Consider the following 22,736-nt stretch of genomic DNA (forward strand, 5'->3'; position numbering starts at 1 on the left):
CCCGCTCCGCCCCGCCATGGCCGCCCCCGGGCCGCGCTCCGCCCGCCCGCCGCGCTGAGCCCCCCGCGCCGGGAGCCCCGGGCCGCGCCGCCGCCATGGGCGCGCTGTTCCGCGGCGAGCCCGTGTGCCTGGCGCAGCTCTTCCTGCAGAGCGGCTCGGCCTACGAGTGCCTCAGCGAGGTGGGCGAGCGCGGCCTGGCCGAGTTCCGAGACGTGAGTACCGCCGGGGCCCTGTGGGGCAGCGCGGGGGCTGCGGGAGCCCTGAGGGGCCCGGCGTGAAGGCCGAGCCGGGCCCGGGGCCGCCGTCGGGAAGGTGCGGGCTTGGCCTCGATGGGGCGGTGGAAACTGCTTTTATTGCCGTCTTTCCCCGACTCTTGACAGGCAGGTGTATGGCCCGTCCCTGTGTGGAATTCGCCTGGAACAGGATCACGGCTCCAGAAAGAGACTCTTCATCAAGAACTGTAGAACAGAACAAGGAGTAATGGGTACAAATTGAAAAAAGGGTACTTGAGGTTAGATATTAGGAAGACATTTTTACTGTGGGGGTGGTGAGACACTGGGCCAGTGAGGTTGTGGATGCCCCAATCCTGGCAGTGTTCAAAGTGGAGCAACCCGCTCTGCTGCGGGGTGCCCCTGCCCACGGCAGGAAGGGCTGGGACTGGGTGATATTCATTAAGATCCATTCCAAGCCCACACGGTGTGGATCTGGGGGAATGCTGCTGTGCAGGGCCAGGACTTGGGCTCAATGATCCCTTCTCGTCCCTCCCGGCTCAGCATTTTCTGTGATTCCACGACGTTCTCAGTCCTGCATTTCCCCCTCTCCCACAGCAGCCTCTCAGCGGCGGCCAGCACGCCGGCTGCCGTTCCCGGTAGCTCCGCCGGCGGTGCCCGAGCCCGCCCCGCGCCGCCGCCGGTTGGGGCCGCGTTCTGCGGCCGTTCCCCGCCCCGGAAGCGGGTTAGGGTTGGAAGGGATCTCTGGAGATCATCCAGTCCAACCGCCGGCCAAGGCAGGGTCACCCAGAGAGGTGACACCGGAACGCGCCCGGGTGGGGGGATGACTGATGGAAGTCAGTGTGGAGCCCCGGCCTCCCGGGGGGAATACTTTAGGATGGATATATCCCACCTTTCTCACAGCGGTACCTTAAATTGGGGTCATTTGCAGCGAGATCCCATGGGAGAGCCCCTGACCCACCTCAGTGCCTCAGTGCCTTCATCCTGAGCGTGTGTGCACAGCTGATGGCTCCATCCACCCACTGACAGACCGACAGACAGCTGCTCTGTAGGTTTATTGATAACAGGTTCCGTTCCTGGAGGGGCACTTCATCGTGGAGGAAACTCCAGCCTAACATAAAGTTGGGTTGGGCAATAATTAGCCACGTCTCTGCGTTGTCTCATCATAATGATATGATGTTTGTCTGCTGACTGAGACTTTGGAATGTCTTCCAAGTATACATTAGAAATGTAGCTAGTAAAATCATTGCAGGGAAAGCTGGGAAGACTTAAATAAACAGCTAGTTAGTAAATGTGACAGGGAGGAGGAGGCACATCTGTAAGAATGATTACATGAGTGTATGTTTAACACTTTGATGTCATTCTAGTTACCTGATACACCATTTATTGTAGAAATAATGCATTAGTGGTTCTGATTTAATAAGCTGGATAAGTAGTCAGAGATATTGCACGTTCATATTATAGGGATGTACGTAAAATTTAGTATTTCAAATAGACTGTGGAAATGCATCACAGAAAATTTATCAAATGGTTTGTTAATTTGAAGTCATTAAGCAATATTTTACAACTGTCGAAATAAGATTAGGAATGGTTTCTCCAGTAGACCTTGTTATTTTGTTGTTTGATTAAAACTAACCAATGGCATGGATAATTCTGCTTTAGTAAAACCAGCTGTGCTATTTGAAGACTTAGTAATCTTTTTAGGTTTTTGTGCTTTCTCAGCTGACAAGCACAGAGCTCATGCAAATTGTCTCCAGGAAGTTGCTGTGGTTTTCTAGGGGAGGTTACTATTTCAAACCCCTAATAAACATTTTATCCTTCTCCTTCAGCTTAACCCAAATGTAAGTGTGTTTCAGAGAAAATATGTGAATGAAGTGAAGAAATGTGAAGAAATGGAAAGAATACTTGGTGAGCTTTATTTTCATGTCTGCTGTTTCTCATCTGTGGCATTACCAGAGTGGCACTACTGTGAAGGTTTTTTTAACACTCCCATGTTTTATAAGCTGTGAAATTTACTTGCATTAAATATAGATTTGAGGTTTTTTTTAAGCTCAGAGGTGAAGAACAGTTGCTAATGTGTTGCTGATAAATAGATGAGGCTGTGTCAGTGTTTACTTCTTAAAACTCTGCTAGGGAAAGTGAAGCTTTACTGTGGATATTTCCTTGACTGTAAGATACTCCCATTCATTTTGTGTAACTCAATGCTGTTGATTTTCCAGGCACCCTTAAAAATACCTCAAGTTAATAATAATTGTGTTCTCATGGTAGTTAATGAATAGAGGAGGGTAGGCAGAGCATTACAGCCAAGCTGCAGATGTCTTCAGTTTATCCTGAGGAAAAGTTACAGATGAAGGATTCCTTTGACTGGAATCTCTCATCAGAGGCACGTGCTGGTCATGCCAGCAGCTCTTGAGGCAGTCCCCCTGCCCAGTGTGAGTTGCATTTGTTGTCAAGGTTGCTTAAGCTGCTTTGTTTGAACACTTTTTACTCCAAACATGGGTCAGTGAGCAGCACGTCTGTTTCTGGCAGAAAGTGACACAATTGCACCGTTAGCAGAAAGTGGCACTGTGCAGCAACAAAGAGGTTCTGTGAAATGGTAAAAGCTTCTTAGAGAGTACTTGTTGGGAAAGAGAACCCTCTGAAGTTTGCTTGCTTCTGCAGACTTCCAAGACAGGAATAGTTTGTGTGTTTTACACCCACCCACTCTCTGAGTTCTTAATTTTTGAAGTCTTCTGTGTGTGCATTGTTGCTGAAATGAATGAATGAAATAGGCAGGGCTTGATGCTGCAGTGTCATTAGCACCATCAAGAGCAGCTGAAGGTCAACTCTGCAGCACTCTAGGAAGTGTAGGCAGTGCAGTTTCCTTTCTGATGCTGTTTTTCTTCTCACTCCAGGGTATTTAGTACAAGAAATTAAAAAAGCAGATATTCCACTTCCTGAAGGAGATGTTGCTCCTCCTGCCCCCTTGCTGAAACACATTTTAGAAATCCAGGTAACTCCACTAAACAGATGCCTAAGTCTTGGAACTTAATTTCAAGTTTAATGACTTGTTATCTTACTACTTATAATTTAAGTTATTGGGGTATGGCAGAGGGGGCAAGAAGCATTTGTTTTCCTTTCTTCTGATTCCTTGCTGCCAGTGTGACTTCAAAGCCAGTGAGGTTTTGGTATTAACACAAAATTCCTGTGAAAGTGTCAAAGCAAACTCAGGAGCGTTCACTCATCTCTTTGGCACATCACACTGTTCCAGGCAGATTGTCTGTAGATGAGGTCCCTCAGCCTCAGTTATTGCTTTGGTGCTTACCTGAGGCTCTTTGTGCATCCAGAATTTCCAGGTTTGTGTGAATTTTACTTGCCCAAGGCTCTGCAGGTTCTGGTCACACAACAAAACATGGTGCTGTTGTCTCTGATTGCTTTTTCTGGTGTTGTGTTTGATGTGGAAGCTTGTAAAACACAGATCTAATTTTGAATAACGTTCTGTTTTGCTGTAATTATGTTAAAAGAATAAATGGGTATCTTCCACCCTGTGCTACCTGCAGTTCTAATTCCAGGTCTGCATTATTTTGGCACAAATTAGGGGCAGAGCAGCACGCTGAACAGATGCCAGTGGAGGATCAAGTGTTCTCAATACAAAGCCATGGCAGACTGGGGGATAAAACCTCTGAAGCTTTAGTTAATTAAGAAATGGGAAACTCCTGTCACTGTCAAATATTATGTGTTGACTATGAATCCTACTCTGTTTTCCAAAATCCTGTAACTGATTCTGTGTCTTTTCTTTACGCTGTATTAGGAACAGCTGCAGAAGCTGGAGACAGAACTGAGGGAAGTAAATAAAAACAAAGAAAAATTGAGGAAAAACCTGCTTGAACTGACAGAATACAAGTACATGTTACAGATCACACAGAATTTTGTCAGGAGAACACCTGAGGTACTGTGTGTGGCATTTTTGTCATTTTTCCCTGTAGAATTGCTTGAAAATGAAGGTGCAATTGTGTTATTTTGGTGAATAAACTGTGCTAAGAAATTTACACTGTAATTTTGCAGCACTGACTATAATTGTTAAGAGTAGTGCACTTGAGATCCAGGATCTCTCTGTTGTCTGAATTGAACACAGAAATGACTTTAATATTTTTAATTGAACCATTAACCTAATTACCTTTTCTTTCTTAGAATAATAATGGAAAATGAGAGGTTGTTTTTTTGTTTTCCTGGAAGCAATGAATCTCTTTTCTTTTTATTGACTAGTATGAATCCCATTTGCATGGCAATTTTGAAGAGTTTCCTTCTGTGGAAAACGAGCCGTTGGTGGATTACAACCGCACGCACAGACTGAGTGCCTCGCTGGGGTGGGTATGGCATGTGCTGTTTCAGAAGTGCTTCATGAGGGGCTGTAAAGAAGGGGTTGTTCTCTTAAAACATGGTCTGTAGTGATTTCAGGTGTGCCAAACAGTTTTAAACAGGACAAGAGCCTGGACCCAATGTACCTTTATAACAGACCCAGATTATTTGAAGAGATAAACAGGACAGCATCCAAAAAAGCTGTCACAAAGCTTCCCTCAAACCAAGGACGTGTGTAAAGGAAAATCTCTAAATCAATACTTCCTTCTATTGTTTAAACTCTTTTTCTGTGATAAACACACAGTGTTTTAATCACCTGGCAGTGTAAATGTAACATTAATTGTGTTGCCTTTGAAATGATGAATGGATTCTGCTGTCTGTGGTGTTGTTATGAGAGGATATCTTCCAAGAAAAAAGAAATAATCTCACTATCACAGAAATAACCAGTTAGAAGTAATTCTAGTTGTGTGTTCAGGTCTGTAGTCTGTTTATTTTGCAAATAAAAAATTTTATATACCAGCTGGTATTTTGTATACCAGTTACTTCCTGTTCAGGGTGATGCTTCCTTCCCTAGCCATGGCAGATACTAAATTATTGTGGTGATGTACTCTGAATTTCCAATTTTTTTTTTCATGTACATTTTATCTTATATTTCAAATTTTTCCTTTTCCTAGATTCATATCTGGGTTAGTTCACATAGCAAAGATTGAAGCATTTGAAAAAATGCTGTGGAGAGTCTGTAAAGGCTATCCCTTTCTTACCTATGCAGAGCTGGATAAGGCTCTGGAAGATCCAGATACAGTGAGTAAACATCGTAATGATCAATTTATTTCATTTGTACTTCTCATATGATTTGGAAGAATTGCTGCTCAGGTCTGTCTGAAGTAAATGGAAATGATTTCCCAGTGTCCTTGGAGGAAAAACTGTTTAGAAGTATTAGAATTTGTAAAGGTTGCAGAAGTGGGAATTAATTTGTCATGGTTCAGCTTGAGTAGAACTTCATTGTGGAATAGTGGTGACTTTATGATTGGCCACCTTGGTCAAAACACGTGGCAGAAATGGCTGCTTGGATATTTATTAACTAGGTCTGTACAGTGCATTGCCTTTTAATAGCCATTCCACTTGTTCATTCAGTAGCTGAGAAAGAATCAAGTATAGCTAGTTTTCTGTGAAATTTTTTTCTGTGAACTTACAAAGTTAATTTTTGCAAATCAATTGCGGCATCCTAATCTGTTACTTTTTTCTTTTTTTTTTTTTTTTTTTTGTTTAATTTTTTTTTTTTTTCTTTTTAAAATTTTTTAAAAGTACTTTTAAATTCTGAGATAGTAAAATGTAATGTCTCATTGATTTTCCCTGGAAACTTTTTCTGGTTTTCTCTAATATTAAAAAAAAAAAAGAAAGAGATATTGTCACAGTTGAATTTTATTGTTTGATCTTCACTAAACGTTTGGAAGATTAGTGCTACTAACACAGCTTTTTCAAGTTGTTCAGCTTTGTTGTTTAGCTCTATTATTATGTCATAGAGGAATTGCTGGTTAAAACATAATTCATCAGCTTTACTTTTTATGTTTTTTTAGGGTGAAACCACAAAGTGGGCTGTTTTTTTAGTGTCCTATTGGGGTGAACAAATTGGTCAAAAAGTTAAGAAGATTTGTGACTGGTAAGAAGTAAATCTAATATATGTATATTCCTTTATACCTGAGGTATTTTCTAGTTGGTTTTTCCCCTGCACTCTTTTTTTAAAAGTATTGATTTTTATACAAGCTTTTTGTGTTAAATTTGTTCCTCCCCTTATTGCACCCAGCTCTATAATTACTCAGTGTACAAATAAATACGTGAATCATTTCACTTGCAGTCTTTACCAAGTGCAGGCAAAATGCTGCCTCTGAGTTGAATCTGTTCCGTGGTTATTAAGTGGTGTGTTGCAAATCTGGCAGGGGGTTGGGTGGTGTGTTTTGGTGGGGTTTGGTCGTTAACACAGCCCTGTGCTCCTGCAGCTATCGCTGTCACGTGTACCCCTACCCCGACACCACCGAGGAGCGCCAGGCCGTGGTCGAAGGACTCAACGTTCGTATTCAGGATCTTGAAACTGTGAGTAAAGAACAGATTTTCTCTTGCTGGAGCTGTTGCACTGTGGGAAATCATTTAATGAATCACAGTGTTAAATATAATTTCTAACATACACGCAGCTTTGGAGCTGGTGGGACAGTAAGTTGTGTCCCTGGTTTCATGTTGCACATATCTGTTAAACCTCACAGCACTTGGCATTGCCTTCTGTTTTCAGCAGAGGTTTGCTTGCCCTCCTAAAAACATGGCCCAGTGCTGGACACCTACGAGGTGCTCTTGCTGTGATCAGCACAACCCTTGTCACATTCTCAGTGAGATCTTTGGTTTTTTTCTCAAACAAAGGTGCTGAATAAAACTGAGGAATACTTGCGCCAGGTCTTGTATAAAGCCTCAGAATCCATCTATACTTGGGTTATCCAAGTGAAGAAGATGAAAGCCATTTACCACGTCCTCAATCTGTGCAGTTTTGATGTCACAAATAAATGTTTAATTGCTGAGGTTTGGTGTCCAGTGGCTGATCTCCAGAACTTGCGCCATGCATTGGAGGAAGGCTCAGTAAGTCACCTGAATGCTCACTGGTGTTGAAGTTTTTATCTTGAACTAACTATGCACGTAAGGAAAGAAAATAATTATTAACAACAGACTAAAAGTAGGCACAGACAGATCTGGGTCTCTGTATAAAACAATTTTTTTTGTAAGCAGAGCCTTTATTTAGTGGTGTGTGTAGTGTTTTTTTTCCTTGAATAACTTGACCTGAGTCCAGCTGGGCCCATGGTGTTATTTGCAGTCATGCAGAAGTTGGAACTTCCCTTGCAGTGGTTTTTGTTCATGGGAGAAAATTCTAATAACAAATCTTTGTTTTATAATATTGTGACTGATAAGTCTCATCTGATACTTGATATGAAATAAGAATTAGGACACTGTGCATTATCTGTTTTTAGAGGGGGTACAAAGGGATAAATGTTAAACTTGGGGTATAATTTAATGGTATTTTTGGATCAGTGAAACTGCTGATAGAGCAGATGTTTTCACTTTGATTGGATTAACAGAGATCTTACACAAATATATCTTCTGTCTGTAATTAGAGGAAGAGTGGAGCTACAATTTCATCATTCATGAATACCATCCCAACAACACAACCTCCTCCGACTTTGATTCGTACCAATAAATTCACCTCAGGGTTCCAGAACATCGTTGATGCTTATGGAGTTGGAAGCTATGGGGAAGTTAATCCAGGTTGGTCCTTCTGAAAGCTGAGCTCTGAGCTGTGCTGTCATTGCTTCTTGCCCTTAGTACCTTGCTGAATTGGACACTGGCAAAGGCCAAATGGTGACAATCATACTGCTTGTTTAATAGCTGTTTTAAAATTTCAGTAGCTCATCAAAAGCACAGACTGTGCTCCAAGCAGTAGGATGGGATTGGGTTTTGCTGAATTATTTTAGCATGAAAGGTAGTGGTGATAGCTGTATAATTTTTCTTCTGTATGCTTTACTTTGGGTAAGGAAGATATTTAGGGGAAAAAACAAAGATAGTGGTAATTGATCTTAGTGAAGTGTGGAGCTCATCACTTGAAAAATTCAGCTTGTTGTGTAGCTCACTTTAATATATACTTGTAGCTATGCTGACTTGGTCATTCTGCACAGGAGAAAGTACCTTATAATATAGACCTGAAATACCCACAGAGGAAGAACTGTTTGGTTGGGTTTTATTTTCTGGGCTTGTATTATTATCCTCAGAATTGTCAGCTACTGCTCAACTGTGAAGTGGTCATTGCTATACAATAAACAAGCTTTAAACTGAGTTAAAATTACAGTGTGGGGGAAAGGTCTATGAGTAGGGGATGAAATGTCTTTCAAACTTAAAAACTTGGAGAGATTTAAGTATGGGATTGCTTGGGGATAGTGCAGACAGGACATCATGTGTGTGCTGTGCCTGAAATCTGCTGTGTTGCCCTTGCAGCTCTCTATACCATCATCACTTTCCCCTTCTTGTTCGCGGTTATGTTTGGAGACTTTGGGCACGGGCTGCTCATGTTCATATTTGCACTCCTGACAATACTGTATGAAAACCACCCTAGGTTAAAAAGAGCACAAGATGAGGTAAAAGGAATTACAAATTATTTACTTCCTATCCAGCCAGATCATTTGAATAGTGACTTTTTCTGAAAAGTACTGCTTTTTTGAATGGGTACTTATTTAGGCTTTTTTCCATTCTTTTAGATTTTTCTGTGTTAAAAGACCCCCATATTCTATATTTTAAACTATTCACTTTCCTTGAAAGATCAGAAATAATCAAGTTGTAATGAAAGACTTAGAAAAAATAGATGCTTTGAAGCTTGTCTTTACTTCTACCAGGGCTAGTCAGTGATGGGTTTTACAGAATGTCATTACAGTGACAATGTGAGGAGAAAATGATTTTTCAAATTCCACTTTTTATTGTTTATAAAAAGAGTTGCAGTTTGAAATTTATTAAACTTCACTTAAATTTTTTAACCATATGGGTTGGAATGCAGGAACACCTGCATCTCTCATTAGAATTATGTTTAATTAAGAATGCCTGCAAATGTGTAATTTCTTGTAAAGTAGTCCCAGGAAGGAAATGGCTTTAAAAGACCCTTCCTTAATGTAAAGGTGCTGGTGATAAAGGTCTCAGTGTGTGTCATGGGAGCTCATATTCCTTAATGAGTGTTCACAAATAAATTTTAGTTTTTAGAAGTCTTTATATGTCCAAAAATGTGTTTCTCTTAGACATGTTTAGCTGACCTTTGCTCACATAACAGATGATATTCTCTATTTTTTCTTTTTTCCCCAATACTGACAGATAATGAAAATGTTATTTGAAGGCCGGTACGTGATATTGTTAATGGGGCTGTTTTCTATATACACTGGATTGATCTATAATGACTGTTTTTCAAAGTCAATAAATATATTTGGATCTGGATGGAATGTTTCAGCAATGTATGAGAAGGTTTGGAGGTGAGCAGCATGTTTGCTATACCATTAAACCAGAGATGTATTTCCTGCAGCAATTTAACCCTTTTGTTCACATTTTTAACTATCCTGCTATGGTTTATCTTTACATTGATGTTTTAGGTTTTATTTTCTAGATGTGTATGTATGTCTATATAAAGATATTCAGAGGAATAGAAAACACAGATCTAGTTTTGGACTTAGTTGCCCTAGGTCATACTTCTGGAATGAATAGCTGAGTGGCATTTGCCTCTACTAAAAGAAATTACCTATTAATGAAGTAAATTAATTACCTGGCAATCACTAGTCTCTGCACAGCTTTTCTTGATAGTAAGAAAAAAAAAGAAAAAAACCAGTCTATTTGAATTGCCAAATCTGCTTTTTCTCAGAGTGGGATAACCTCACTGATTTGATGTTTCATGATCCTTTGGTATTTGAATGCTCACACTTGCATCTCATGGTGCCTTACAAAACAGGATGTGGCTTCAAAGAGTCAAGACCACTGGCTAAAATTTGAACCGGTTGTGTGTGCTGTGATAATGGAAAAACTGTATGAAAATAAAGTAGAAACTTCCCCAAATGCAAAACAGAAAAAAAGTAGCAATTATTCTTTGAATGTTTGACAGTGAATTTTATGCAAATGCAAACTGTGAACTTTTAAAATGAAACTTTGAGTTCTAGGGGAATGTGGAATAAAATCCATAAACTTTGTTTTGAAAGACAGTGAATGTGAATTAAGCCCAGATTGTGAGGTTCTAGGTGGATTTTTTTTTGCTATTGCTTGTATTAGTCAGGACTTTTGTGCTTAGAAAGCCTTCCACTCTTTTAAAGTGTGACAGTGGGTGAGTTAGGTAAAGGAAAGCAGGAGCAGTGTCCTGCAGAGCTGAAAGTATATTGTCATTGTGTTTAAAGTGTCAAATCTGAGTGTGTTTTTATTTCACTGCAGTGATAAGGATCTGGAAGCTAATAGATATTTAGCACTGGATCCAAATGTTTCTGGTGTCTACAATGGAGCTTATCCCTTTGGAATTGATCCGGTTAGTTTCATTCTTTTTAATTGTCCACTTGTGATGATCAGTCTTTGTCCATTAGATTTTGGTATGTGTATAATTAAGATAAATCTGACTAAGAAAAATATACATTTCTGTTTGTACTCTCTGTTCAACAAGACTTTTTCTTCTGACAAGTCAAAGATTGAACTATTTTTACAAAACTCAAATTTCAGTTGTGACCTCCATTTGAGGTAGAACTCTGGTCCCCAGTAGAAAATGGATACTGGTGTATTCCTCCTGTTATGGTGTTCCTCAATGCTGGTTTGGTGTTTTCTTCTTCAGATATGGAATTTGGCAAGCAACCGTCTCACTTTTTTAAATTCGTTCAAAATGAAAATGTCTGTGATCTTTGGAGTGACTCACATGACATTTGGAGTTGTACTGGGGCTGTTCAACCACTTGTAAGTACAAGAAGTTAAAATAATAACAATATTGTATTTTTTGCCAGGTCTGGAATGATAACAGTTAATCTTGTAAGAGAAACTGGAATGATTTTCTGAGAACAGAATAAGAATAATTGTATAAACTGTTCTTTTTAAAAGACAATAATGAAGAGGTCTTCCTTTGTATATGCATGATGATGGTTCAATATTATACTAAAAAATCCCAAAACAAAATAATACAAGACTTTATTTCACTTGTTGGTAAATAAAAATATGTGGCTCTTACAGTTTTTTTTTTTCCACTGAACTACCTAATATAATTTTACTGAATAAAAAGAAATCAGCTCTAGACTGTAATCTCAGTCTTGCTGTTTAAAAGTGCTTTGTTTTATTGAAATTATATTTGGGCTGTGTTGGTAAAACTTAATTTTATTTTTTCCACATTTCTACCTTCCAGGCATTTCAAGAAGACCTATAATATTTATTTGGTTTTTATTCCTGAACTTTTATTCATGTTGTGCATATTTGGCTATCTGGTGTTCATGATCTTCTTTAAATGGTTGGCGTACTCTGCGGAGAACTCCACAGCTGCCCCCAGTATTCTGATACAATTTATTAACATGTTCCTGTTTCCTAGTGGTGAAACAAAGAGCTTCTTCAGTGGCCAGGTGAGTAATGCTCTTCCAAGCCTTCGGAAATCCTGTGTTCCCTATGCAGATAATACTTTAAAGGAAAAGGGGATGGCTTTTCCTACTTTGGATTTTGTGATCTAATCTAATTTTCCTCCCGCCCCCACCAGGTTCCTCTGCAGAAGTTTTTACTTAGTGTTGCTTTTCTTTGTGTTCCTGTAATGCTGCTTGGTAAACCACTTTATTTATACTGGTTGCACAGTGGAGGCCGAGGCATAAGAATGTACAGGGTAAGTACTGAAAGACACTCACACATTTCCTCAGTGCAGGAGAATTCAGCTGCTGTTTTGTTGCACAGAGTATGTCCTTATGGGTATTTCATAGAATGGGTTGGGTTGGAAGGGAGCTTAAAACCCATCTCATTCTACCCTCTGTGGTGGGCAGGGACACCTCCCACTATCCCAGGTTGCTCCAAGCCCTTCCAGCCTGGCCTTGGACACTTCCAGGGATAGGACAGCCACATCTTCTTTGGGAAAACTGTGCCAGGGCCTCACCACCCTCATAGGAAAGAATTTCTTCTGTATATCTATATTCAGTTTGAACCCCTTACTCCTTGTCTTACCAGTTTCTGCTCAGTTTGGAAATTTTTGGACTGAAACACATAATAGTACTTCGTTCCTCTAAATCTTTTTGCCTTTGCCTGCAACTACTTTAAGTAAGTTTAGAAAATGACAGTGGCAGCCTGCTTGAAGAGACAATACATTCCCATTTTGCAGAGTGGCTACAAGCTTATCCGAAAAGAAAGTGAAGAGGAGCTTTGTCTCCTGTCATGTCATGATCTCGAAGAAGGTGTCACTCACTCAGACAGCGGGCACAGAGAGGGGGATGCAGAGGAGGTAATGTTTTTACTTAATCTCTGGTTTCTATGTTCTTAAAAGCAAGTTAGAAGTGGGCAGTCAACAGATAACCTGTACACTTCATGCTGAGCAATTTTGAAGAAACTCAGCTGAGCCTTTACAAAGACATTGGTGCCCAAATGCAGTTTACTTATAGTTTATTTGTTGCTATTTTATCATTATTTTCTGGTATTTTCAGACTATTACAGTAAACCACAACCCATCTGTAGCAGAGAATAGAAAGAGTGTTTTATTTGCAATTAAGATTCTGCATCTAGGAGTACAGGTTTTCTTATATTGAAGGGTGGGATAAAAATCCTGGGTTTTGTCTGGTTTTATGGATTCTTAAACTTGAGGCAAGGTGGTGACTGCCCAGCTTCCTGTTCATTAATCTTGGCTTTTCAGCTGGACAAAAGTCTTTCTGTGTCTGCAAATTACATCTTGTTATGAGGATTATTACTAATGAGGGTTGGGGCAGCATTCCTAGTCCCCACCCACTGCTGCTGTTTAGTTTGGGCAAATTTTTAAAGGTCTGGGCAGATTCCACTGATTCCATGTGAATTGAAAGACAAAGAATTGCTTCAGCTTCCTAATGTGCAGAATATGTATAGTTCTTGTCTCACTGGGGTAGTAGACTCTTGTTTCTTGTGTACAGAAAATACAAGAATTATTTACTCAAAATGTATTATACAAAGTGTTGAAATACAACATCCAGACAAAGCAAGTGTTGAAATTTTCAGTAATACCAGTTTTGAAACTCTTTGTTAGTAACAAGTATTTCTATTTAGATCTTAAATAAGATCTTTAGATCTTAGTATTAATGTGGTTATCTTTCTATCAGTAGCATTACTGATAATTACCCCTGCTTTTAAAGATGAACAAATTGATATTGTAAACTTAGAACCTTAATAGAATGGGAATTAGAACCATGGCTAGTTATGGTACTTCAAGTTTTCAAGTATTAGATCATGTTCCTTGTGGAAAACATAAATTGCATTTGTTTTTATCTATCAACAAGGTAGTACTGGAAAACCATAACATCTGATTTTTGTTTTAATGTTATCTCTGTAATAAGGATCTTGTGCATGGCACATTTTTTTTACTTGACATGAAATCAATTTATTACCTTCATTGGAATTCTTCTTCCATGTAATAAGGATTTGCAGATGAATGTTTTTGTTTTCTCATGTTTTGTTCTGTGTTGTTAAAATGGCTACAAATGTATTTCTATCTTTTAGCTGAACTTTTCAGATGTTTTTATGAATCAAGCAATTCATACCATTGAATACTGTCTGGGATGCATCTCTAACACAGCCTCATACCTGAGACTCTGGGCATTAAGTCTTGCTCATGCACGTAAGTGGGGGTGGGTTTTTGATATTTTTTTGGGTTTTTTTCCCTTCATCTGTATTTTTAACGCTGTTAGAGGGAGGCTGGCCTGTTCCATTGGTACTAGTATGAAATACACTTTTTTTTAATTAAAAAAAAATCCCTATTTCAACTAATCATGATCTATGGAAGCCTCCAAACTAAAACTGTGACTTTATGTAAAATACTGCTTGCAGTAGGTCTGATTTTGACACTGAGGTGTATCTTTAAACATTTGAGGGGATGGGGGCAGCTCTCTGGGGAGGGGGTTGCTTATAGTTCCCATGTTCAGCAGGTTCTCTTCTGCTGGTTAAATGAGCAGGTCAGAGTGGCTCAGTGGGTGAAGGCACTCACTACCAACATTAATTATGGCAACTTTTGGTTTTTATTAGAGTTATCAGAAGTTCTGTGGCAGATGGTGATGAGAGTGGGTCTGCGTGTGGATACGAAGTACGGTGTCCTGCTGCTAATCCCTGTGATGGCATTCTTTGCTGTGCTGACAGTTTTTATTCTGCTGGTCATGGAGGGGCTTTCTGCTTTTCTCCATGCTATACGACTTCACTGGTACATTCTCTTTTTCTATAAACCTTATTAGAAAGGAAAAGTGTAAAATTCAACAGCCTCATTGCTGCTGAAATACATTTATTTAGTTATATTAAATTAAATAAATGGCTTATTAGTTGGATTTGATTGTTCCTCTGGAATATTTTCAATAGATTCAAATATTATATTGGCTTATGATGCATTTTAACTTCAACCACACTCACAAAATATAAATACATTTGATTTGTAGTATTGCAGCTTTTCATAATGTAGAATATTAGTAACTTGGATAAGCATTTTTAATTTCAGTCTGGTTATCTCACTGTATGGTTTCAGTCTGTTTATTTGGCTCAACAGAACATTAATATTAATGAGTGGGGCTGCCAACCCTTACGTATTTTAATCCTTTCTTAGTCTTGGTATCACAAGCTCTGCACTTTGGAGTGGATTCAGAGCATGTTTAGTTTGAAATCTGATGAAATTTACAGCTTAAACAAAGGCGTACAGTGTCCAAAGTCAGGAGGTGGAGCTACGTACATGACAGATTGTCCTCGTGATATTGCACGTTTGCAAAACAATTGGCTACAACTCACTGGGAAACAAATGAGAAAGCCAGAAGTAAGAAATGAACCTTTACAGCCCGGTTTAGTGCCTGTGGGTCTCCTGAGAAACAGGAGTTAAACAATAAAAATGATGAAGTTAGCCTGGGACTGTGATGGGAAGGTTAAATAGCTGCACAGAAAACAAGTGAGAGGACTGCAGTTGGTTTTGTTCAGCTTCTTGGGTTGCACAATTCTGTCCCTTGACAACTAATTTTGGATTCATGTACAGATTCTGTTTTTTTGTCTCGTTTCAGGGTGGAATTTCAGAACAAATTCTACTCCGGTGGAGGATACAAGTTTACGCCTTTCTCTTTTAAGCACATTTCTTTACATTTTAATAAAGATGGTGCATTATAATTTGGCTGCTGTCAGCAGAAATGTTTGAAATTGTCTGCAAGTAACTGTGATGGGATCTTGCCTATGAATGGTTTCTTGTGGAACAAAGTGGTTTTCACTGATTGCCTTATAATGCAGCCAAACAATTCTGTAAAACATACCTCCCATAGAAAGACATAGCAGATCTGGAGCATCTTGTAAAATATATAGATATGAAATGTACATTTTTCTTGATAAACTAATGTTGTAAATTAATTTTATTCTTAAAAGAAAAAAAAAGTTGTTACTGCTTGTCCTGAAACCCATGTAGGCATTTTTTGGAGTCTCTTTATTTTCTTGAATGGTTACTTTTAAGTTATCTGAAAGACTTTTCATTATATTAAACATTCATTACTAATCACATACTTAACCCAGCTGCATCTTGTGCACTTTGGGAACCATTCAACAATGCAATAGAAGCAATGTCTGTTTTCAGTCTGTATTCCAAGATGATTATGAAGTGTAAATTTATACACACCAATGCAATGTGCTCTTTTTTGGCCATATTTAAAATTGCACTGGAAATGTTAACTCTTCATTCTGGGTTCTGCTTAGAGTTACTACTTTAAGCTTTCGGAAGCCACACTGATATTTATATTTAATGTTATGGAAGAAGGCAGGATTTACAAGTATTACTTCTCTTTTTTCCCCTGTAGTGAGGAAGAACTTTTGCACATGGAATAAAGAATTGGCCTCGATCCCTGTTTCTGTTTGGCTCTAAGGACACACAAACAGCACTCCCTGGTAGTGTAGAACCTAATTTATACTGCATAGGCGGACAGGGGTCGTTTTTTATTATTTTTATATCAGTGTGAAAATGGGGATATTGCCATGATATTTCAACATCTGTGCCATACGAACAGCACAAATTAAATTTTGCACTTGTTTCATACGAACTCCCAATAAAGCCTCGTTTGCGCTGTGCCGAGCGGGCCCTGTGTTTGTCCGTGCCCTTTTCCCTGCTTTGGGCGCCGCTTTTAGGGGCGGCGGGTGCTGCCGGGGGCGAGCGCTCGTGAGGGGCGGCGGACACTGAGGGGAACGAGAGGCCTTGAGGGGCGGCCGGTGTGGAGCGGAACGAGCAGGTGGTGCCGAGGGGAGGCAGCGCGGCCGGCATTGAATAGGAGCGCCCGCGACGGGTGGTAGCGCGGGGCGGGCTCTGTACGGGAGCACGGCCTCTCGAGGCGCCTCCCGAGGCGGGCACGGAGCCTCCCGCAGCGGGCTGAAGGCGGGCAGCAGCCATCGCTCCACCCCGCACCGTTGCCGTGGCCACCGGGAGGCGTCGGGCCGGTTGCCGCCATGAGCCTGGACGACGTGCGGGTGCGGTGGCTACGGGACAGAGCGCTCTCCCTGCTGGGTCTGAGCGATCCGGCGCCTTTCGAGGAGCTGCTGAGCCGCGGCGAGGATGCGCGGCTGGTGCTGCGCTTCCTCGGCCTTGTTGCCGAGGGCGGCGAGGATGAGAGCGGGGCGGGCACGGCGCTGCTGCTGCTGCGGACCGAGCGGCCCGGCCCGGCCGGTGAGGAGGGCATGCAGAGGGTCCCCCTGCTCCGACCCGCTGAGTTCTCCCTGGGTACTGCCTGTCCCCAGCTCCCTCTTTCCCCCTTCCTCAAACCCCTCTCCGTCCCATCTGCTGAGTCGCAGCTCCTGACCCCTATTTTTACCCCTTTTCCTGCCTTTCCATCCCTTGGGCTGTGTTCTCCTGAATCCCTTTTATCCCACCCATTCCTAGAATTTTGTCCCCTCTATTTGTGGGATTTGCATCATCCCTCTGCAGTGTTATATCATGCTTTCCTCCCATTTTGCATTTGTGCGCTTGCAGGTGGCACGAGTGAGCGTTTCTATGTGGCTTTTAATGAAATTCCCGAAGAGTTTGTGTCAAATTCTACTGTGTATTTTCTGAGAGACACCAAAGGTATGTGCCCTGAAGAACTGCAGCCTCAGCGTTTTCAGTTTTGTGTTAAAAGGCACTTTCCATTGTGAAGATATGATACAGACGGGGACTCAGGATAGTGCACATCCAACTTACTTGACTGGGTGTGAAAACACTCAGAGCCAGGGCTGGGGATGCTTTGTCATTTAACAGTATTTCTGTGCAAGATTTTCCTCCTCTGTCTGTAGAGTAAGAGTTCAAATCCACCCACTGTTCTTTTGAATAGAAAACTATTTTCTGACTATCAGGCTGGGTTGTAAATACTTAGAACCAGCTGATGATGCTGAAGTGTTTTTCTGCCCTTTCTGAAAATGCATTTGCACTATTAAAACCAGCACTAGTTTTGAAGATGATTTGCACCAAACCTAGAAGTGTTTTATTGGAGTTTTAATTTATTATGAAAATTACTTTACACTTTCTGTATCAATTAATTAGACTTATACTACTTTTTTTTTGTATACTGTTTAGAAACAGTTGCTGTACCTAAAGACCTGACTGAAGCTAATGAGATTCTTCCTCGAGTGATAAAGTCTGGCATGCTGACTGATGATACTCTCTTGATGCTAAAGAATGCCATCTCACAGGTAAATGAGTGACAGCTTTTATATATGAAAACTTGAGTGTATCTAGGAGTGATTTGCCTATTAAGTATTATATGGCTAATGCATAAGAAATATTAATATTTAATAAGTGACCATCCTATGCCAAAATTAAGCATTTGTGAATGCTTATTTGATATTTTGTTTCCCCATTTTCCCCCCTATTTGAGAATCATTTAAGGGTGTGACACCAGACACCTCTGTTTCTGTGCTCACTGACTTTCATAAAGGCATGCTGGAGCTATTCCCCTGCAGAACTTGAGGCATAGAGAATGATGTGAAATGGAAGGAGACACTCTTAAATTAAATTTAAGAACAATATCTAATGGCTAAGTGAATTGCTTGTAAGCTTTTTTTAATGTGAGCCATCTAATCAGTGGCACCTGTTTCAATCCTAGCAGTCTTCACCAGCTCTCTCCCATGGTCAGCTGCAGACTGAGAAAACTTCCTTTGATTCAGACAGTGAAAACACAGATTCTGAAGAAATGAAATTACCTGAGACTGAACCTAGAAAGTCAGTGGAGGACTCTAGTACTCTAATGGGGAGTGAAACTCAGCTGAGCATACCAGGTGAGGTGAATGTTTTGCCTCTGCCAGCACTGTGGTGATTAGAACACGTGGCAGCAGAACGAGGTTCACCTGGGCAGCTTTATGTAGAATAACAAATAGATTTGATTAAAGCTGCTCTTTGCTGATACCAGCTGTGCTTTTCCCACCCTGAAGCATAGCAGGCTGCATGGAGAAATGGATGAAATCAGTGATAAGTCTTTCAAAGAGTTTGGAATAAGGGTAGTAAAGGGGGTAGATGACGTATCCAGTGGTGCCATGTTAGCAATGCTGACAGAACAAGACAGTTCATTCTGTGTGCATTTTCTTCCAACAGAACATCTTAAACTGGAGATGCCCACTGTAAATCTAGATAGAGAAGTGGCTGTTCTTGCCACAGTTCCAGGAGTGGTTCAGTCTGTGAAACGTTGTGCAATGACCTGGCAGAAATTAATATCTGGAGTTCTGAAGGAACAACTGGAAAAGGTTCCACAGGTAACGTTGCCTGTAACACCAAGATGCTTTTATTCCTGGAGACTTTGATTCATTTCCCCACAAGAACTGTGTTAATTTTTAATTCCTCTTCATGTTTGATTGTTGGAAGACCATTTACTGATTCTTGAAAAGAAGAACAAAAGTAGTGAGGAACTGTGTGGCTCTGAGAAGTAGAATATAAATAAAATATGAGGTAATTCACTGCAGATCCTACCCACACAGGATAACTGTGGAAAACTAAGGGACTTTTGTTATCTGCTCTCTTCTAAAGAGCAAAAAAATACTAAAAGCTCCACTGAGTAATTTCTTTTTTAAAATAGCTATATTTTTTTTTCTTTTTTTGCAAAAAAAGTGATCTCAAACAAAAGCAAAAATCCTTATTTTCAGGTTTTGAGTCTGCAAACATATGTATAACGAATACCACTAAACATGCTGAGGGATTTTATGTCTATAAAGTTACCTGTGCAAAAGCCATAAGCTCAGGCATACACTCCCCATAAGCAGTTCCCTTCAGTGGGTGTATAACTCTTTATTTCAGGATCTTCTTCTCTCTGGTTTTTTGCATGGTTGAATCATATCAAGTTTATCTCAGTATTTATTGAAAAGAAGGAACAAATGTAATCCTGATTATAAATAGTCACTCTTGCACAATGGTAATTCATCTTTTTGTATTTGATTCCACGTTACTTGTAGGGTGATGGTCCACTTGCAGAGATTAACCTCTGGCATGAAAATAATGCTACCTTAAAGGCTCTTACTGAACAGCTAAAGCTTCCAGAGGTGCAAAAAGTCTTGGAAATACTACAGGAAGCTGAATCTGAGTTTACTGGAGGTTTACAAATAGTCTTAAGTGACCTCAAAAAGCATCACATGGAAGCTCAAGATAATGCTAAGTTTCTCTCAACTCTCAAACGCCATTTGAAGGTACCTGCCCTTGAGAAAACTTGGTCAACTTTAAACTGTATTTACCTGGGTTGGGTTTCTCTGTAATCATCTCTTGTTTATTTTTTCACTTTTTAGCAGTAATAAAGATATACTCTAGATTAAGAAATTATATTTAGTTTTTAAGAAGGGGTACTTATTTTGTATGAGTTTCAATGGTTCTAATGGTTGAAAGCTCAGAGCTGTGAGCACTTGGTTTGTAGTCCAGTCTTGGGAGTTTTGATGGCATAGCTGAGCTGGAGAAAACAAAGATTTCTCTACTCCATTTTTTTAGGTAGTTTCCACAAATTACAGCTGATGTTTCAAAGTTTAAATTGTATTGAAGATCATCCAAACAAAGAGTTGAGCCAAAATTTAAAATCAGGACCTAAAATCATTTGGAGCAAAAGATGCAGATTTGCACATCTTTAACCATGTATATTATTTAGGCAGCAGGATGTCTCCTTGTCCAGGTTATTTATTTAATAATCTTACAGACTTTTATAACCTGAGGCATTTACAAAACAAACATTAGTTTACTGAATATGAATTTGTATGTTTTCATGACATCTTACCCACAATATGCATTTCATAGAATTTATCAACTGGCACTGGGGTTGATGTTATCTCCAATGCCATCCCTTCCCTGCTGAATGCCCTGAGGCTGGTGTGGATCATGTCACGGCACTACAACGAGGATGCACGCATGGTGCCCTTCTTGGAACGAATTTCCTGGGAGATTTCCCAAAGAGTGCGCAGAGTTGTGGACCTGCAAACACTCTTTAAGTAAGTGCTGGGTTTCTCTTTAACTGGGCTGTATTTATTAAAAGCTTTGCTTGTCTTACACAAAGTGCAGTAGATGATACTTCCACCAAAGAGGTGTCTGTATTTTTCAACCATCTGAAGTTGTATTAGAAGGTCAATTAAAAGTAAATTTATTTTGTAATTTTCATAAGTTACTAAATCAGCCCTGAAGATATAGGTTCTTTTCCTCTTTTGTATTGAAAGAACATGAACCAATAAAACAAATAGAGGTAAAAAAGTGGCATAAATGTAACCAAAATCACTCCTCAAATAATATCTTCTTTCACAATCACATTGAAAATAAGTGATAAGTTTTGCCTAGATCTCGTATAGTTAGAAGCTGCTAAACCAGGGTATATTATTCCAGTTGAGATATGATTTTTTAATCTATAGTATTTCTATCTATACTATCTTAACTGTGTTGATTTGATTAATAGACAAGACACAACTGCTGCAAAAAAGAAAATAACAGAAGCCAAAAACACTCTTGAACAATGGAAAAAATGTTATTTTACTACTTGTATCCAAGTTGAAGAGTCAGGAAGTAAGCGATACTGGAAATTTGATGTGAAACGTTTATTTGAAAAAACGGATTATATGGTTTCAATCTGTCAAGATCTGTATTATATTTTTCAGGTAGGAAAAGAGGCAGTAAATAAAGAAATTTTTAATCACTGTCTTCTTCTGTAGAGAAGATTCTTTTGTGTTGTAGGTGTAGACTTGTTAACAACTTTTAGTTTTGTGTTTGAGACCTGAGCGATGCCTTTGATTTCAACAAAACTGCACTTAATGCTGGAAGTGGATTAACTTTACTCCAGGTACTGGCTGGGAAGTGTGCCACTGTGTACATGGTGTGAACATAAGAGACTTGCAGCAACTGTTTCACACATTTGTCATTTTCATGGATTACCACCTTAATGAGGTAGATAAAATACCATTTAAGTATACTATAATATAAAATTTAGCCATCTGTCAATCTGTGGATTAATGCAGAATAACCTATGAATGGAGAGATGCTGTGTTTAGGCTAATTTAAGTCAGGGTAATTAGCAATATGGACAATCAATAAACTGTGTGTAAAGTGGAGTGAAAAGGACTAATGACTGAGTATTATCTGTTATAACAACTGAAGTATTGGGCTTGTAGATTGTTGCTGTGGTTTTTTCAGTGTCTCATATTGAAATATTTGAAATTTAAATCATAGCACAAACTGGTCGCTCTCTGAGTGGCTGATATTTTTTAAAGGAAAAATTTAACAATAATGTGTTCAGTGGCAGAAAAAAAATTAAAAAGAAAGCTTTATGGTATGTTCTTCTGAATGAATAGGTCGCTGAAGAGCTTCACAATATATTTATTCCTGAACTGATAACTGTGACAGAAAATCCAAAGGGTGTTGATGAACTACAGAGAGAAGTAAATATAGTGATTAGTCCTATGGAAGACCTGACCTTTGACCCTTTCAGCATGGAAAATGCACGTGACTGGGCATTCGTTATGGAAGAATTTAGAGAAGATGTTGTGGTAGGTACCATACACTGTGATTGCCAAATAGTAAAATAGTAAAAAAAAAAAAGTTAAAAAATAGTAAAAATAAGCTTGGCTGCTCTTATTAAAAAGTATTTTCATTTTGACACTTTCTTGGTTTTGCAGGATGAATTTCTAAGTGACAGGATTTCTTTGCTTTCTTCTTTTGTTTAGGATATTGAAGAAAAGATGACAAGATTTATTGATGAATCTTTTACAACCCTTCGATCAGCAGAAACTGCTTTTGACATGCTGTTAAAGTACAAACGCCTCCAGATTCCTGAAACTATTAATAAGCAGTTCATGAAAAAGTTCAGTGTTGTTTTGGAGCAATATTGCGAAGAGGTATTCAATTTAGGGATTTCTTATGCAGTACATGAAGTTCTTTACCTAATGAAAATCATAAACCTGTATATGTCTAAATACCTGTGTGGTGTCATTTACTGTGTAAAAGACTGAAAACTTTTA

The 22,736-nt window shown here is 39.6% G+C and overlaps 2 protein-coding genes across 2 annotated transcripts in view; both read left to right on the plus strand.

The window, feature by feature from the left end:
• The first annotated feature begins 24 nt into the window (after positions 1-24).
• Positions 25-16,150, plus strand: ATP6V0A2 (ATPase H+ transporting V0 subunit a2). Its single transcript, XM_041488757.1, has 20 exons — positions 25-212; positions 2,060-2,138; positions 3,125-3,222; positions 4,021-4,158; positions 4,476-4,576; positions 5,243-5,369; positions 6,146-6,228; positions 6,566-6,659; positions 6,978-7,190; positions 7,721-7,871; positions 8,595-8,734; positions 9,456-9,610; positions 10,551-10,641; positions 10,939-11,057; positions 11,497-11,707; positions 11,839-11,958; positions 12,445-12,564; positions 13,803-13,920; positions 14,325-14,496; positions 15,332-16,150. The coding sequence occupies exons 1-20, from the start codon at positions 96-98 to the stop codon at positions 15,432-15,434; spliced, it is 2,550 nt and encodes an 849-aa protein (XP_041344691.1). The 5' UTR covers positions 25-95; the 3' UTR covers positions 15,435-16,150.
• A 598-nt stretch (positions 16,151-16,748) lies between these two features.
• Positions 16,749-22,736, plus strand: part of DNAH10 (dynein axonemal heavy chain 10) — a 48,757-nt gene continuing 42,769 nt past the window's right edge. The window contains exons 1-8 of the mRNA XM_041488265.1: positions 16,749-17,019; positions 17,269-17,361; positions 18,862-19,019; positions 19,713-19,943; positions 20,536-20,726; positions 21,182-21,380; positions 22,071-22,265; positions 22,443-22,613. Coding sequence (XP_041344199.1) covers positions 16,749-17,019; positions 17,269-17,361; positions 18,862-19,019; positions 19,713-19,943; positions 20,536-20,726; positions 21,182-21,380; positions 22,071-22,265; positions 22,443-22,613 — 1,509 coding nt within the window. The remainder of the gene's footprint in view (positions 17,020-17,268; positions 17,362-18,861; positions 19,020-19,712; positions 19,944-20,535; positions 20,727-21,181; positions 21,381-22,070; positions 22,266-22,442; positions 22,614-22,736) is intronic.

The sequence above is a fragment of the Pyrgilauda ruficollis genome, unplaced genomic scaffold (genome assembly GCF_017590135.1).
Source record: "Pyrgilauda ruficollis isolate IOZ18807 unplaced genomic scaffold, ASM1759013v1 scaffold9, whole genome shotgun sequence".
Classification (NCBI taxonomy): Eukaryota; Metazoa; Chordata; class Aves; order Passeriformes; family Passeridae; genus Pyrgilauda; species Pyrgilauda ruficollis.